The 17,322-nt window shown below is 56.4% G+C and overlaps 1 protein-coding gene across 1 annotated transcript in view; it reads left to right on the plus strand.

Annotated features, from left to right (window-relative positions):
* Nucleotides 1–5,512: 5,512 nt before the first annotated feature.
* RAB3A (RAB3A, member RAS oncogene family) overlaps nt 5,513–17,322 on the plus strand; it is a 26,156-nt gene continuing 14,346 nt past the window's right edge. The window contains exons 1-2 of the mRNA XM_032782829.2: nt 5,513–5,617; nt 14,832–15,059. Coding sequence (XP_032638720.1) covers nt 14,832–15,059 — 228 coding nt within the window. The 5' untranslated portion in view covers nt 5,513–5,617. The remainder of the gene's footprint in view (nt 5,618–14,831; nt 15,060–17,322) is intronic.

The following is a 17,322-nucleotide window of genomic DNA, read 5'->3' on the forward strand; positions in this document are numbered from 1 at the left end:
GGAAGGGCCTGTGCTCTGTGTGGTTTGATGGGAAACAGGCCCAGGCCAGAGGAAGTGTGTTGCATTCCCCAGGGGAGTCTCACAGGGAGAAAGCTGAGCACCCGGCCCAGCCATGCACAGCTCCGGGCAGCACTGCACAGGCTCACACGCTGCAGCATGCAGCTTCGCCACTGGCGCCTTCCACCCTCCACAAGCCATTGCTGGCTCTTCATAGCCGCACACAGGTTGCTCCCTGCACTGCACCTTGGCTTGAGTCAAGAGCAGACCCAGGATCGGGGGGGGGGGGGGGGAGGCTGTAGCTTTTGCTGCCTGCTGTGAGTGGCAGAGATTCGCACTAGTCACTGCTATTAGGTGGGTGTTTCCTCCCTCGCAGGCTGCCTGCCTGTGACATCCCCTGTGCTATGGAGGGGCAAGCAGCCTGTGCCAGACTGGCTCTCCTTCCCTGCAGGGGTCCAGGCAGTGCTGTGTCAGGAGGGGTTAAAGGACGCAGGTAATTTGCAAGCCAGGTACAGCCCCCGACCAGCCCAGGAATGGCACCTGCAGCTCTCCCTGGCCCTCTAGAGACCTCTGTGCTGCAGGCCAACCTGAGGTACCGTGTGCACACTGAGTGGGTAGAGCCCTGAAGAGGCCCCCGACTCCCGGTAACACTGAGCTGGGCTGCAGCAGCCACCACCTCTCATTGCAGGGCAGCGAATGGAGCTGGGGCTGGAGCAGTGGGGAAAGGTGCCCTGGGGCTGAAGAAAGGGGCCGTGGAGTCCAGGGAAGGAGGCAGAGCCCCTGGTGCCCTCCTGCCTCAGTTTGCTTCACTTGCTGAGGCTCCTGAGCCAGGGGCCGGCTCAGCCCCGGGTGCCTCACTGGTACTGCCGTGGTCTCGCTCTCATGCTGGTTGTGCCCGCAGGGCATCAGACCTGTCGACCATGAGGCCCCGTCTGGCCTTAAGGGCATGGAACCAGATCGTGCAGGGCGAGGCCGGCTACCCCCTGCGGCAGGAACCACCTGGCCTTGCCCCCACTTCCACGGTGCTCCCAATCGCGGTTCAATGGCGCCACCCAGTGGCCAGACGGGTTAGTCACAAAGGCCCTGCAAAGGCCAGGGAGAGGTTTCGTGCTCTGCCTTTGGTGCCAGCCACCCAGCTGGAGGGTGGAATGGGGGCTCGCCCTGCTATGCCCGGTGGGTCGGCCATGTCGCCTCCATCGCGGCCTCTGCCCAGGGCACGACGGGGCTTGAGGCCCAGGGTTCATCTCCTCACTGGGGGTTGGGAAGGGGCAAAAATGTCACATCCACAGGTGCTCACCAGCTGGTGGCTCTCCCCACCGCCTCACTTGGGCTGGCAGTGACCTGTTTCCATCACACTCGCCCTCCCTGCACTCACTTGCCACCGCATGGGCTGTGCCACGGAGCTGCAGGATCTGTGCTGCACCCTCTTGAGAATGCTGTGCGTGTGCCAGACCCTGCCTGGGACCCGCTCCAGGGCAGGCCACCCATGCAGCCTCACTGCCAACACTGCTGCTGTGAGCCACCTCACCATCAACACCCGCTATGAGGGACCGTAAAGGCCTCCCCAGGTCAGGGGCAGCCTACCCGTTTGGGGTCTGTGTAGTGTTGTTCCCTACAACCTGCTTTCTGGACATATTGCTGGGGGGTGCCTGGCCCCATGTTCTTTGAGGAGCGTTCTGAACCCCGGCTGATGCTTCAGGAACAATGACATTAGTGTTGGAGAGATTCAGTAGCTGAGGCTGGGTCGCTGTGACTGGCTGTTGGGCAGGTAATGTGAGATGGGCTGTGTCCTCAGGGCTGCATGCAGGGGGTTTAACACCTGAAGCCACTGTGACTGTGTGTGCGACTGGGACATAGGGTGCTGTGATGAACTAGGAATGTTCTTAATGTTTTTTCTGAATACTGTGTTGGTGCCTCTGTGTCCCCATGGCAGTTCTTAAGTATCTGGCAGACCAAAGGGCCAGTGCACCTAAATGCCTGACCTTCTGTCTCCTAGCAACTGATGGCCTGGGTCCCTTCTCTGCAAAGGTGCCAACTGAAGGTGTTGGAGACAAAGAGATCAGGTGACCTCCTGGCCCGGGAAAGGGGCTGAGCAGAGAGGAGGGGCTGGAGGGGGTTGTTAGTCTGGAGCTGGCTGGGGATGAGGAGTGAAGTGCAGTGTGGGAATCTGGCTCACTAGCTCCTCCCCCCCAACGAATGGACCCGGACGAGGGTCCGGGTTTCTCTGTACTTACAAGCTCTGTTGAGACCTGTTCCTGTCATGAATATAATCTGCTGTGTTACGGCTGGCCGTCTGACTGCAAAGTGGGGGTGCAGGACCCTGTGGCTTCCCCAGGACCCCACTGGGGTGGGCTCACTGTGGGAAGCGCATGGAGGGGCAGAGGATGCTGAATGCTCCAAGGAGAGACCCATGAGGTGAAGACATGTGAGCTTCTTGCCCTGGAGACAGTCTGCTCCAAGGGAGAGGAGGCTCCCCAAAGTCCTGATTGGCTTTGTGGGGAGCAGTTCCAGAGCATCGCCCGAGGACTCCGTGACAGGTGCTTCCACCTAATCCCCCAAGCCAATCGCCCAAGCCCTTTGGGACAGGGCGCTGGCCAGGCCTCAGGGACGGAGTGACACCAGAGCTACTTCCAGGCAGTGCTACCTGTTGGAGCAGGGGTCTTGGTGCTGCTGTGACGAGATAGTGCAGCCTTTGGCTCAGCCTGGTTCTCCCAGGAGCTCAGCCCCCTCCCTTGGGCTCAGGTTAGTATAAATGGAAGTGACTAGGGTTCGGAGCCATGCAGAGAGGGTTGGGGTTAGGGCTCCCTGCCCAAGGATAGGGTTGGGATTTGTGGGGCCCCAAGGCTAGGCTTAGGTTGCAGTCAATGGAGCTCCCTGGGTTCAAGTTCGGGTTGGGGGTAGTAGAGCTCCCCAAGCCCAGGTGAGAGCTGGGGTCTCTCCCCAGGTAGGCGCCGGGCTCAGGTGAGAGCTGAGGTCTCGTCCCCGACTTGGCACCAGGCTCAGGGGAGAGCTGGGGTCTCTCCCCAGGTAGGTGCCAGGCTCAGGGGAGAGCTGGGGTCTCGCCCTGGCTGGGTGCCAGGCTCAGGTGAGAGCTGGGGTCTCGCCCCAGGTAGGCGCCAGGCTCAGGTGAGGCTTCCTGAGCTGAAGTTAGGGTTGAGGTTCGTAGAGCTCCTGGGCCTGCACTTAGGAGCAGAACTGCTGAGATGCCCAGGACTAGGGTGTGGGCTATGTCTGGAAGGCTGCCAGGGCCCGTAGGGCTGCCCAGGCTCAGGATGGTGCTGTAGGACTCCACAAGCTGGGGTTCAGGACATGGCTGGGGTAAGGATATGGGCCTGTCAGGCTCCCAGGCTAGCAGTAGGGTCATGGCCCATAGGACTCGCTGGGTAGGGTTGAGATTGGGGCTGGTGACTCTGCTTGGGCAGGATTTAGGCTTGGGGTGCTGGGGCTCCCCAGGCTGGGGTTAGAGTTCATCCCCAGCCATCGCTGGGGTAATACGGATTGTGGCATCTTGGGGTCGCTGGGCTAGAATTTAGTTTTGGGCTTCTAGGGCTTGGCAGCTGGGGTAGAGTTGCCAACTTTCTAATCGCACAAAACCGAACACCCCTGCCATGAGGCCCTGCCCCACCAGAAGGCCCCATCCCTGCTCACTCCATCCCCTCTCCCTCCATCACTTGCTCTCCCCCACCCTCATTCACATTCACCAGGCTGGGACGGGGGATTGGGGTGTGGGAAGGGGGTGAGAGGCCGCTGGGAGTGTAGGCTTTGGGGTGGGGCTGGGGATGAAGGGTTTTGGGGTGCAGGAGGGGGCTGGGGGTTGGTGTGGGGGGGGGTCCAGAAGGAAGTTTGGGTGTGGGAGGGGAGCTCTGGGCTGGGGCAGGGAGCTGGGGTGCAGAAGGGGGTTTGGGGTGCAGGGTCCCAACGGCGCTTACTGCAGGTCCTGGGAAGCAGCCACCAGGTCCCTGCAGCCCCTAGGCACATGGGCAGCCAGAGAGGCTTCACGTGCTGCGCTCATGCCCACAGGCGCCGCCCCTGCAGCTCCCATTGGTCACAATTCCCGGCCAATGGGAGCTGTGGAGCTGGCACTGGGGGCAGAGGCAGCACGTGGAGCCTTCCTGGGCCCTGTGTGCCTAGCGGCCACAGGGAACCTGCCTTAGCCCCGGGCTCCCACTGCGCCACCAACCAGACTTTTAACAGTCGGCGGCGTCAGCCAGAGACACCAGGGTCCCTCTCCCACCAGGCGCTGCACTCGAAAACCAGTGATTGACATGGGGCAGAGGCAGCTCGTACCACCACCTCATTGGGGGGATGACATGCTGGGACACAGGAGCGAACTGGGGCGGCTCGTACCACCGACCCCTCGGGGGTGACATGCTGGGGCCAGGGAGCGGGCTGGGGCGGCTCGTACCACCAACCCATGGGGGTGACATGTTGGGATAGGGGAGCGGGCTGGGGCGGCTCATACCACTGACCCCTTGAGGGTGACATGGTGGGATAGGGGAGCGGGCTGGGGTGGCTCGTTCCACCGACCCATGGGGGTGACATGTTGGGGCGGGGGAGCAGGTTGGGGCAGCTCGTACCACCAACCTATGGGGGTGACATGGTGGGATAGGGGAGTGGGCTGGGGTGGCTCGTTCCACCGACCCCTTGGTGGTGACATGGTGGGATAGGGGAGTGGGCTGGGGTGGCTCGTACCACCAACCTATGGGGGTGACATGGTGGGATAGGGGAGCGGGGTGGGGCGGCTCGTACCACCGACCCATGGGGGTGACATGTTGGGATAGGGGAGCAGGCTGGGGCGGCTCATACCACCAACCCATGGGGGTGACGTGTTGGGGCGGGGAAGCAGGCTGGGGCAGCTCGTACCATCAACCCCTGGGGGGTGACAGGTTGGGGCAAGGGAGCGGGCTGGGGCGGCTCGTACCACCGACCCCTGGAGGGGTGACAGGTTGGGACAGAGGGAACTGGCAGCTCATACCACTATCTCCTCTGGGGGCAGGTGGGAAATGTGACAGAGGAGGTGGTACATATGGTGGCTTGTACCACTATCCCTCCGGGGGATGAACCTGTTGTGACGGGGCGATGACGTGTGTGGGCTTGCTGTGGGCAGGGCTAGTGCGACAGAGGACATGGTGTGCAGGATGGTGCCATGTCCTGACAGGGGAGAGAGTGAGAACCAGCTCATACCACTGTACCCTGTGGGGGTGCTGGCTCGTACCACTGCCCCATGGTGTGGAGGGGTGGCACGTCATGTGCCAGTAACAGCCTTTGCCTTGAGGGGGCTCTGCCATCCCTGAGGGACCAGGCCAACTGGCCTCCCTAGGAGGCTCGAGGCTGTCACTCAAAAGCCCACGAAGGCGTCGAGTGGGTTCACCTTCATACTGTCAATCATTAGCGCGGGCCTATCATCGCGCAAGACCGGGTAGAAGCCCGCCTCCTCGGGAACCTTGAGGGAGAAGCTCGGAATGGGTCGTCTCCGGCTTCCTGACGTCACTTTTTATCTGGATACCGGTCCCCGCCCCTTCGGAATGCTGGCGACGTCAGCCGGGCTCTGCAATTGACGGGGCCGCGCGCGCTGCTGCTGCATTTGGTGCAAGAGGAGCCTGGGGAGCGCGATCCGGAGGTGAGCGCGCCCCCCAGGGCAGCCCCGCCCGGCCCCCCGCGTGCAGGGCGATGACCTTCGTTTGACACCGGGAGGGGGATGCACCGGGCGGGGCTCCTGGCTGCACGCGGGGGAGGGGAGCTGTGTGGTTGGGGGGCTTCTAGCATGGCAGAGCAATGGGGGGGGTCAGCGTTCTGCATCCATTTCCGTCTCCTCCGGCCTGGGGGGGAGCAGACAAGCTTCCGCTCCCCCCCCACCTACGCTGCGCGTCTGGCGGTGGGATTGAGGGGCGCTGGGGTGCCCGAGGGTGCCCGGGGACTCCCGTGGGCTCCCAGCTGGCGCTTGGATTAAGGGTGATGGGGCATTTTTGGGGTCTGTGTAAAACATATTGAAGGGTCGGTTTTGGACCAGAGGCTGAACGAATCCATTCCAGTGAGTTGCCAAGCTCTGCGAATGTGATTTCTCAGCTGGCAGTGTGGGGAAACATGGAGGTTGAGGGAACCGAATAGTGTCACTGAATATTTCTCTCTCTCGGCTTTAGGTTGAGACATTTCTCTTGGTTGGTACCAGGTCAGAAGATTTGGCTGGGCCTCAAAGAATAACATAGAGGTGGTGTTTGCAAGAGGAGGCATTCTGTGCATGCAGCCTTTTCTGCCAGTGTTTGGCGGGGGGGAGGGGGAGAGTGCTAACTGATGCCATCCAGAGAAAGCCTTTTAAATAAAATAACAGTCAGCTGGTTAAGGATGTTTTAATATGAATGATTGATGGCAGGGTGGGGACTCTGAGGGCTGAACGCTACAGGCATCTGAATAGCTTGAATCCACCTGCATCCACTCAACTGCCGAGTCTCTGACAGTCATTTATTAACACATCCAACCAGGCGTGCAGCTTTGGTCCGTGCTGTACAATGTGGTGGTGTATAAGGTTACTGCATTGCTCTCATTTTGATGGGTGGGATAACTAACTTCACGTGTGCCTAACGCTGCTTTTAAAATAGAGAGCAAAATGGATGTGGGGGCCTGAGTGACTGTTTGCCTTGGCATCTGTGCACTTACTGATGTTTGCATGGTGAAGGCAAACCAGTGAATGAGGTGGTCACTTCCATGATGGGTCTTTTGTGTTTCTTGGGTGATATTAAAGGATGAAGTTTCCAGAAGAAAACAGCTAGGGAACTGGAGAAGAGCGCCCACTGCTAGGACAGATGCTTCTGATACAGAAATACCATGAACCCTTTTCAGCCCTGCTATCTCAGAATAAAACTGATTCTGTCTCTGTCCCACTCTGCTCTCTCCCTCAGAAAAACACTAGCTGATGAAAGATACTCATTGCCCAGATCCTAGGTACAGCCCAGCTCCAGTGATACCCTCTTCCTCACTGCAGAAACGTGCCTTGCCTAGTTTAGTATAATTCTCAGTCTTTACCAACCCAAATCTGCCTGCACACCAAGTTTTGCTCGTTAGCGCAGGATTACTAGTGTCTGTTATTTTACACCAGGACACTGTGAGGTTACAGAGAATTTTGCCATAGAGGCCTGCTGCTCAGCCAGGCCAGGACTGAGCTTGATAGCGTGTTCTGGGGTGCTCTGTCCAGAGGCATTACAGAAATGGAGCCCACCTCCACCCCTGATCTGCACTGTCCATTATGATGGGACTCAGTTTGTGCCTTGGCAGGAGAGAGATGCTTTTACTTGGGTGACAAACACTAAGTCGTGGGGCTAGTGGGGAGTCGCCCTCCTTCTCTCTGGAGCACTAGCTCACTGCTGGGATCTCCATGTGCCTGTCACAGGAGGTGTGTGTCCCTCTGCATATCGTTTAATGCAGACATTTGGAGATGGTATACAGTAAAGCTGCGTGTAGGTATTAAGAGTCCTGTAATTAAAATGCATTGGAGGAGCTAGCTCACTAAGTGGCTGGCTTAATGGAGCAATAAAATGTTTCTTTAAATATGAACTTGGTCCCCAAGGGCCAGATGACTAATATTATGTTGAGACCCATTATTTGAGTTAAATTGCATATTGTTAAAATGAGCTAAGTGACTTGCTGGATTGTATAGTTCCCACTGGATCTGAATTGCTGTCAAATTAGCCGTGTAAACAGGGTTTATTCATACACGTGTTCAGAGGTTTTCTTCTGTTTGGCTTTAGAAAAAATGGATCAGGGCCGATTTCTCTGAGGCTGAAAATTCTCTCTTGATTCCCCCCGCCCCCAACTCTGAATTATGCAGCTTATTAGGAAATGGAGTTCAGCTCTGAGCACCATTAAAGCTTCATGATAGCATGTAATAACATGACCACAGCTGTACTGTCCAGTACGTCCGACTGTTCTCTATTTGAGGTGCCTTTGGACTTGGGACAGCACTTGTAAAACAAAAACTCTCCTCCTCCTGGCTGTGTTTGTAAGTTCAGTTTGATAAAGGGAATCAGAAAGTGGCCATGTATTTTTGGGTGAATTTTGCACTCAAAACTGAAATTGCTCAACTTTTTGCCTTGTGCATCGTACTTACAGTGCCTTGCGTACACTCTCGCCCCACGTACTCTGCCCGTCACCTTATTGCTTGACTGTTAAGTGATCAGAGACTAAAACAAAGGTACAACAATTTCTCAGGAGATGCGATTAGAGAATCAAAGAGCAGTCTGCCCAGTAGTGACTATGAATGAGGTGATAAGGTCGCATTTCCTGATATTATTTCACAGAAAGGAAAAAAAATACTTTGTGGCTCTGGATTCTGTTTCTCCATTGCAAAGGGTGACCTTAAAACAAAGGAGGAGGCTGCTTGCCCAATTTGTTCATTTCCATTGACAGTAAAGGGAAAAAATCAGTAAACCCCTTTCAAGCCATCGCCCACGTACTTAAATCTTGGCGCTAAAAGCTCATGTTACTGTGCATCCTGGTACAACTCGGATGGAGCTGAATCTAGTCTCTGTGCTTTATAAACAGAGCTAGGAAAACGTCACCAGAGATTTGAAACTATTAGCCAGGGGCCAGCCTGAAAATCTGAGAAGATGGGCATCTGCAGGGTAAAAGGGCAACTCCCTAGTGTGGAGTGGTAGCCAACCCCCATTCCCTCCCTGGCTCTGGGATTCTTACTAATGTGCTGCCCCTGGACCATGCTCAGAGCTCTTCCTCAGGGCTGGGTGGTAGGGGTCTGGTAAATGTGAAGCTGCTGGAAGGGAGAAGGATTTGCCTGTCTTGAGAACCTCTATTGCAAGGAAAGGGGGTTTGTGCTGCTGTGCTTCTTCCCACAGCCATCTTGGTTTGTGCCCTCCCTACTGCAGATGACTGGAGCACCCAACTTGAAATTGACATGGTTCTTGGGTTTCCCTGAGGTGCTGAGACTAAATGCTTGAATCTGATCCACCTAGTCTTAATTTCATGCTGTTGTTGAAAAGAACTCTTTCCCTGCAGCCGCAGAGGCACTGGAAAAGTCTGTCGGCAGATTCAGGAAGATGCTCCTGCATCAGTTCGTACTCTGCTCCAAGTTGAAAAGTTTATGGTCCTGGCCCCCCTCCCCTCCCCCAAATAAAAGCAACTAAGGGTTACAGAGGGGTCAAAGAGTGGTCCCTGATGAACCTTCTGAGACACATGGGGGCCTCCAATTAGCCTGTTAAGGGTCGCTGCAGGCTCTCCCTCTTAAGAAGCTCATAGCCGAGGAGAACAGCACCCTTCTGGTCTTGGAATCTACTGCAGCCATCTAATGTCTCCCCTTGTTGAAAATGGGCCCCAGGACTTCCCCAAAATCATTTCCAGAGCAGGTCTTTTAGCAAAACAGCCAGTCTTGATCATCTGGCTTCTCCTCCCAGCCCTCCACGAATCTGTGACAGTCAGAGGAGCAGGGATCCTGAGTGTGTGTGCGCATGGGGGTGGGGAGCAGGGTGGGAGCTGTGCACCCCAGGAGAGTGATTACGCAGTGACAGTAATTGTCTCCTGCTCTTGTCCACCCACTGGGGTCTGGCGATGTCATGTGTGAAGCGTAGTGGTGGTGACCCCCAGTTCTTAATGTCTGAGTTTACAAGTGGTGTCTCCGCTTCACTTCAGTATTGCAGGGGCTGGTTCTCTCTCTTGGGGTGGTTTGACATTTACATTGCAATAGTCCCTCAAGGCCACAGCCAAGTTGGTTCCCCTTATGGCAGGTGGTGTGCAAACGCACTGTCTGCACTGAGTGGTGGCAGCAGCTTTGTAACTGACACGTGGGCCCTTGGTGTCTCGCGGACGCATTGTGCTGTGCAGTCCATGTTGGGGCTGATGATCCATAACAGGGCCCCTGCGGAAAATGTAACAACTCATCATGTTTGATCACAACCAAGTCGTCTCAGACCTGGGGGTAGGTCTCAGCTTGGAGAACTCGCTCCTTTTGTTACAAAGTGGCCCAATAATAGACATGAGGAGCTTCAGTGAATGCCTTTGTTTGTTGGGTGTCAGAATTCGGGAGCTGAATGTCCAGTTCAGGTAAACATGGAGGGGGGAATTCTACCTTGGCACTAAACCTAACCCACTAATATCGGGGCTGGTATGACTTTAGAAAATGGGGCATGTAGGGGGCACAGTTGGGTTTATAATGGAAAAGATACAGAGAAAGGCAACAAAAATGATCACATGGATGGAACAGCTACCCTATGAGGAGAGATTAAAAAGACAGGGGCTTGTCAGTCTAGAGAAGAGATGACCAAGGGGGACTATGATAGAGGTCTATAAAGTCATGACTGGTGTGGAGCAGTGGCTCTCGACCTTTCGAGACTACTGTGCCCGTTTCAGGAGTCTGGTTTGTCTTGTGCACCCCCAAGTTTCACCGCTCTTAAAAACGACTTGCTTACAAAATCAGACCTAAAAATACAGAAGTGTCACAGCACACCAGTGCTGAAAAATGGCCGACTTTCTCATTTTTACCATGTAATTATAAAATAAATCAATTGGAATATAAATATTGTACTTGCATGTCAGTGTATCATCTACAGAGCAGTATAAACCAGTCATTGTCTGTATGAAATTTTAGTTTGTACTGACTCCACTAGTGTTTTTTATGTTACCTGTTGTAAAACTAGACAAATATCTAGATGAGTAGATCCATTCCTGGAGGACAGGTCCATCGATGGCTAATAGCCAAGGTGGTCAAGGACGCAACCCCATGCTCCAGGTGTCCCTAAACCTCTGACTGCCAGATGCTCGGACTGGGCAACAGGATGAATCACTCAATGAATTGCCCTTTTCCACTCATTCCCTCTGACCCGTCTTGCCCCAGCCACTGTTGGAGGACACTGGGCTACATGGACTATTGGTCTGATCCACTGTGGCCATTCCTCTGTTAAAACATCTTACTTTGTTTGCATGGTTTTGGCTGCTGCCAGCACCCAGGCTGGCAGGATGCACATTAGACCCAGTAGTGGAGGCCTGGCTTTACGTTGGTTCAGGCAAAGTGCAGGAACATCACAGCTGCATGGATCAAAGGCCCATACTGGTTGGCTGCCTCAAGAAGGAAATTGAAACCTTATGTATTCATTCAAGCTATTCGCTTCAAGGATTTCTCTAGAGGAAGCTTATATAATGGGAAAAACATCATGGCGCACTTGGACTGTTACTTCACGGGGAGCATTAATTTCTGGGGGGAAAGGGTTTGTCTCAGGACCTAGTAAATACAGACCTCCTGGATCTATTCTTGCATTCGAAGCTCTAGGGACCTCCCAGAGCAGCAGTGTTTGCTGGTGCTGTCTGCCCTGCTGCGTCCCTGAAAAATGTAGTGGCACAGGCCTGCCCTTGGTTCCCAGGAATTTTGCTGTGGATTGTCCAGGAGAAGCCCTAGGCTCTCTCGCCATGCTCCTTCCACCAGGTGCCTCTCCACATTCATGCAGCCTAGTGGAGAGTCTTGAGATCTGGGCTGGGTTCCTTGCTCTGCCCCAGAGGTCCAGTGTCACTGAGGTGGGGCTGTCAAAGGCAGCTGAGAGAGTTCAGGCACCCACTTCCCATTGAAACTCCAGAGGAGTTGGCCACTGAGAATCCCACCCATAACCTCTCTGGGCTCCATTACCAACCTGCAAAATGGGGATCGTATTCCCTTTCTCCTGCCCTGTGTCTGTCTTGTCTCTGCCGATAGAAAGCTCTCTTGTGCAGGGACTGTCTCTGTGCAGTGCTTTGGGCACCACTGGTCGAGGAATAGTGATGCCGGCATTAGACCAATGGTCCATCTAGCCCAATATCCCGTCTCTCACGGTGGCCAGTGCCAGGTGCTTCTGGCAGTTGGAGGTTGAGGGGTACCCGGAGCGTGGGGTTGCATCCCTGACAGTCTTGGCTAACAGCCGTCGATGGGCCCATCCTCCATGAACATATCTAACTCTCTTTGGAGCCCAGTTCTACTTTTGGCCTTCACAGTGTCCCAGGCAGCGACCGTGGGCTTGAAGCAGCACTTCCCTTTGTTTGTTTTCAGCATGTGACCCTCTAGCTTTGTGTCATGTGACGCTTCCTTATTCACCTTCACTTTCTCCACACCAGTCATGTTTCCATAGCTTCGACCACATCCCCCCTTAGCGTCGCTTTTCCAAGCTGAGCAGTCCCCATCCTTTTAATCTCTCCTCACAGGGCAGCTGTTCCATACCCTGAGCAGTTTTTCTTGCCCTTCTCTGTACCTCTTCCCATTCTCATATATTTTTTTGAGATGGGGTGACCAGAACTGCACGCACGGTTCAAGGTGTGTGTGTACCATGGATTCAGATAGTGGCCTTGTGATATTTTCTGTTTTATGATCTATCCCTCACTTTTTTGGCTGATTTTTCAGATTGAGCGGATGTTTTCAGAGAACTAGCCATGATGATGCCAAGTTCTCCTCCTTGAGTGAGAACAGCTAATTTAGACCCTGTCATTCCGTATGCATAGCTGGGATTATGTTTTCCAGTGTGCATGACTTTGCACTTAGACTGAGTCTCGAGGTGCCATTTTGTTACCCACCCACCCAGTTTTTGGAGATCCCTCTGTAACTCTTCACAGTCAGCTTTGGACTAAACTATCTTGAGTAATTTTATATCATCTGCACATTTTGCCAGTTCACTGTTTGCTCCCTTTTCCAGATCATTTATGAATACGTTGAACATTGTTGATCCCCGTACAGACCCTTGGGGGGCCTTGCTGTTGCAGGATTATCGAACCATTTCCGTTAGAAGCCCCAAGGGTCCTGTTTTGACTGATGCACGTGCTGGGGTAGTTCACAGCTACATTAGCAGTGGAGGAGTTTGCGGCAAAGACCTGAGTTTGCTTTGTGCTGAAGCTGGGTGGACTCTCAGCCCAGGAGTCTGGGCTAGAGCTTGCCCTGGGTTAGCCCCTCCACACTGGGGAGGAAGCAGGACTTGTGGTGCAGGCTAAGCGTGGCCTGGTGCCCTACTGCAGTTCACTCTAGCAGCTGGGAAGGAAGGAGACGAAGGGTGTGATGGGCAGAAGAAGCAGAGGCCCTTGTGCAGACACTGCAGTGTTCCAGGAGGAACAGGCCATGCCCGTGAGGCTCCTGCGAGCTGGACTGTCGGTCCATGTAGGTACCGCAGAGAGCCGTCCTGCCTGTGCCGGGAGCCGCGTGGGCTCCAGGCAAAGGGCCGCTCTTCAGGGGCCTGTCTGTCAGACCTTCCATTTTCCCCACGCTCTCTTCCCTGCCCCACTGAACCCGAGGAGCAGTTTGCCTCTTTCCACACACAGGCTGTGCACAGTGCCAAGGACCCGGAGTTCTCCACTCCCCGATGCCGCTCGCTGTGTCTCCACCAGCTGTTCAGACCCTGAATATCCATCACTTGCCAGCAACAGGCTTCAAAAACGTCATCTTGAGTCTGGATCCCTGGAGGTTCTGCGGGGCCCGGCACAGAACTGCTGCCACCCCTGGATCGGACTGGCCCCTGTGCTGCCCATCCCCCCAGAGGCCCCAGCCCGAATGGGCTGTGGTGCCTGGACTCCCTGGGGCCGGGGGGAGGGGAGCTGACACCCGCTGCCCGGGGAGCTGTGCCTGCTCAGTGAATAATCAGAGGCGTCAGTCTTCAGGACTGTCCCCACCCAGCATCTCTCACCAGCCCTGGCAGGGGGTGCAAGGATCGCTGGCAAGGGCAGTGGGAACTTTAGCCAAATAGAGGGGTGAGGGGGAAACACAGTATTGTCTAGGCCCCCTGTACCAGCCCTTTGCAGACCAAGTGCAGGAAGGTCTGGGGAGAGCAGTGGCAGTGCCTGGGGGGCTGGAGGGGCTGAGCTCTGCCTAGCTCGACCAAGCAGCAGCAGCCTGCGGGGATTTCATGGGGCGCTTTGCTGAGGGCAGGGCCAGGGGATGGAATGAAGATGGAGAGACTTGAGGTGGGTAGCAGGAAGGCGTTAGTCCCTGATGGGGTTCTCCAGGGCGGGATGGGGGTAGCTGTGCCTGGAGTCGCACAGCCTTGCCCTGGGGAGCAGGCTGTAGGATCAGCCTTGCTCTGGCTGGGGACTGGGTTGGGTGGAATAGGCCTCTTCCGACTTATGGGTGTAACGTACCTTGAGTATATGCTGGGACAGAAAGGGAGCCCAGGCCTCTGGTCTGATGGGCCTTGCAGCGTCCGGCTCGTGAACAGGGCAGGGAGATCCTGTGGAATAGCTAGATCTGGGAGAGGCTGGATCAGAGAGCCCAGATGGCTCGGGGCTGGCATCCTCTGCCGGGCCCAACTTCCTGCGTCAGCCGCATTGGTGGGTGGCATGTGCTGTGATTACCCCCAGCTGCCAGTGGGGAAACACGGGGCAGGACCCAGGCTCATGCAGGGCTGGGGTCTCAGGGTTATTCTAAAATGGCATGGCAGAGAGGAGCATGTTTAAAATCTGACCGAACCGTTCTGGGTGTGCGTAGACCTGGATTCTGTTCCCAGCTCTCTGGTCACTCTGCCCCTGCTGGGAATCCTTGTACCTTCGTTCCAGGGTGTTGAACGCTTCAGTGCTCCTTTGCGGATGACACTAGATATGACCCACAGGAAGAGCCCCCCATGAGCCTCCCTGTTGCAGGGCAGAAAGGGTGGGCATATCTAGGTGCCATTTCTGGTGGTTCACGCTGCCCACCCATGTTACTGCACCCAGAGGGTTGGCAGGGTGCGATACTACATGATGTGGCCTCACTCTGACCTCCCAGAAGCTGATGGTGGGGTCTCTGGGTCTGAGCGGGGAGCAGCCACCCTGGTTACTCCATGGAGCTGAGCATGGCTGAATCCCCCAGGGAGCACGTGCCCCACCAGCCCAGCTCTGCCTTATGCTTCCCTTTGCAGATGGCTTCCGCTACTGACTCCCGCTATGGCCAGAAGGAGTCCTCGGATCAGAACTTCGACTACATGTTCAAGATCCTGATCATCGGGAACAGCAGCGTGGGGAAGACCTCGTTCCTGTTCCGGTACGCTGATGACTCCTTCACTCCTGCCTTCGTCAGCACCGTCGGCATCGACTTCAAAGTCAAAACCATCTACAGGAACGACAAGCGCATCAAGCTGCAGATCTGGGTAGGGGCCATGGTCACTGCACGCGCTGGCGGGTGGGGGATGCAGTGAGGGAGGCTCTGTGGTTCTGTATGTCACGTGTGGGGCAGCCATCCAGGTCTGGAGACGTGCACGGACACCTCCCCAGCCCAGCCGGCCCCTCCAGGGCTGGGGTGATAACCCAGAGTCCTGGGCAGGCCTCAGTCTGGGTAGTCACGTTCGGCCACCCTCGACTTCCCTGCAGCTTAGACTGGCCCCTGGGCATGGCTGCTGCATAGTGTGCCTGGCTCAGCACGGCTGGTGTGTTCTCCCCAGGCCGTTGGTGGGCAGTCTGTGGTGGGCATCATGGGATCAGTGCTTGCTGGGGGAGATGTTCATGGAATGATAACCTGCCCAGAGTGTTTTCCGAAGGGAGACATCACGTGAGTGACACCAGTTCCGGTTTCTTTAAAGCTCGTTCTCTCCAGGACACAGGTTGCTAATTAACCGCTTCCACTAAGCGTGAGCCTCCTGCATCTGCTGCCAGCCCTCTGCCCGCCCCACAGGACCCTTGCCCATGGTGGCCTGGCGGACTGGCCCTTTCAGAAGAGGGGTCCTGGTGTGCTGGGGTACTGGGGTCCGTGTGGGACAGTGGTGGCTGTGGCCGATTCTGCCTCCTAGGACCTGAGCACCCCGCGCTCAGGGCTGTTCTAAGCCCAGCTTGACAGCATTGCCTCTCCCAGCTCCTCCACTGGGCGGGCCCCTGCAGAGCGATCCTGGGCTGCCCCTTGCTCTGCACCCCAGGGCTGTCAGCAACACACCCACACACCCTCTGACACGCCAGGCTCCATTGAGCCATTAGTCCTAGGCCTTGGCTCCAGGCTGCTCAGAGGTGGCCTCATGCTCCACGGACGGCGTGTGGCATAAAGAAATAGTGCCATGTGCTGACAGGCTCCCTGCCTCCCTGGGGAGGCTGGATACCAATTAGCACAGAGCTTAATCACAGAAGGGCCCGGAACAGTCTAAGCAGCAGAGCTGAAGGAGCAGCTGGAGCGACAGATTTAGCTGTGGTGGCTTTGGCCTTGTTCCCGTGGGATGTGAAATGCTGCTGCACGGTTCTGAGGTGCCTGCTGCAGTGGTGAAAGGCTCTGGGTGCTGGAGCCCGAGCAACGCGGAGCCTGGTGACTCTTGGGCGAGCGGAGAGGGGTCTCTGGGCACGCGCGCCAGTTCCCAGCCTAATGAAGCTGCTGCCCTGGGAGTGCAGAGTGGGGGTTAATTTTCAGGAGAGCCGAGTTCAGGGTCCTTTGCTGGGGCCGCATTCAGCTTCCCTCAGTAGCATTGCAGACAGCAGAACGATCCCTTGCTGGGAGACTATACGTGCAAAAATGGGACCACTCGGACTCCTCCTGTCAGGGGTGGGGTTTGCCCCTGCTGCCAGGAACCAGGGGGCCGAAGCCAGACTGAGGTGCCTCCCCACCTCTGCCTGCCCCTGCCGAGAGGTCTGGGGCAGGGCCCCCTCTGCACAGATCCCCAGGGCAGGGTCTGGCCTGATGTCTCGAGTGGGGTGTGGAGCTCAGACCCTGGGCTGGTCAGTAGCAGTGGCAGAGCCTTCATCCCTGGGCCCAGTTTCTTCCCAAACTGAGCACATTCCTTTAGCCCTGAGTCCGAGTCCTGCGGGTCGGAGCCACTGGCTGGCTCCATCCCACCTTGCTCGTTGCAGTGGCTGGGGGGATGTGCAGGAGCTGAAAGAATGTGCATGGGGGGGAGCTGTGATGGCCTGGAGCACGTGTGGGGGATGTCTTAGCAGCAATGGCTGGAGGCCTGGGGCAGGGACTGTGGGGCTCAGAGACGTGGGGCAGGGGTGTCCAGCAGCAATGACTAGAGGGCAGGGGCTGTGTGGGTCTCAGCAGCAGTGGCTGGAGGGCTGGGGGGGTCCATGGGGCAGGGGGTATCTCAGCAGCAATGGCTGGAGGCCTGGGGCAGAGGGTGCAATGACCTGAGGGGCCATGGAGGAGGTGTCTGCAGGCATCTCTCTGACACTTGCTGGCCCCAGCCCTGCCCTGCCCTGCCCTCGGTGCAGCCGCATGCAAGGCTGGGAAGGGAGGGCCGCTGGGCCCACCAGCGCTGGCTGCGAGAGTTGCCCGCACGAGGCAGCAAACCAACCACCGCCTGTGTTTGGGGGTTCCAGCCCTGCTCCCCTCTGCTTGGACCCCACAGTGACTTTTATCCAGCCAGTAAAACAGAAGGTTTATTGGACAACAGGAACACAGGTTACAGCAGAGCTTGCAGGCACAGTCAGGACTCCTCC

The sequence above is a fragment of the Chelonoidis abingdonii genome, chromosome 11, assembly GCF_003597395.2.
Source record: "Chelonoidis abingdonii isolate Lonesome George chromosome 11, CheloAbing_2.0, whole genome shotgun sequence".
Lineage (NCBI taxonomy): Eukaryota > Metazoa > Chordata > Testudines > Testudinidae > Chelonoidis > Chelonoidis abingdonii.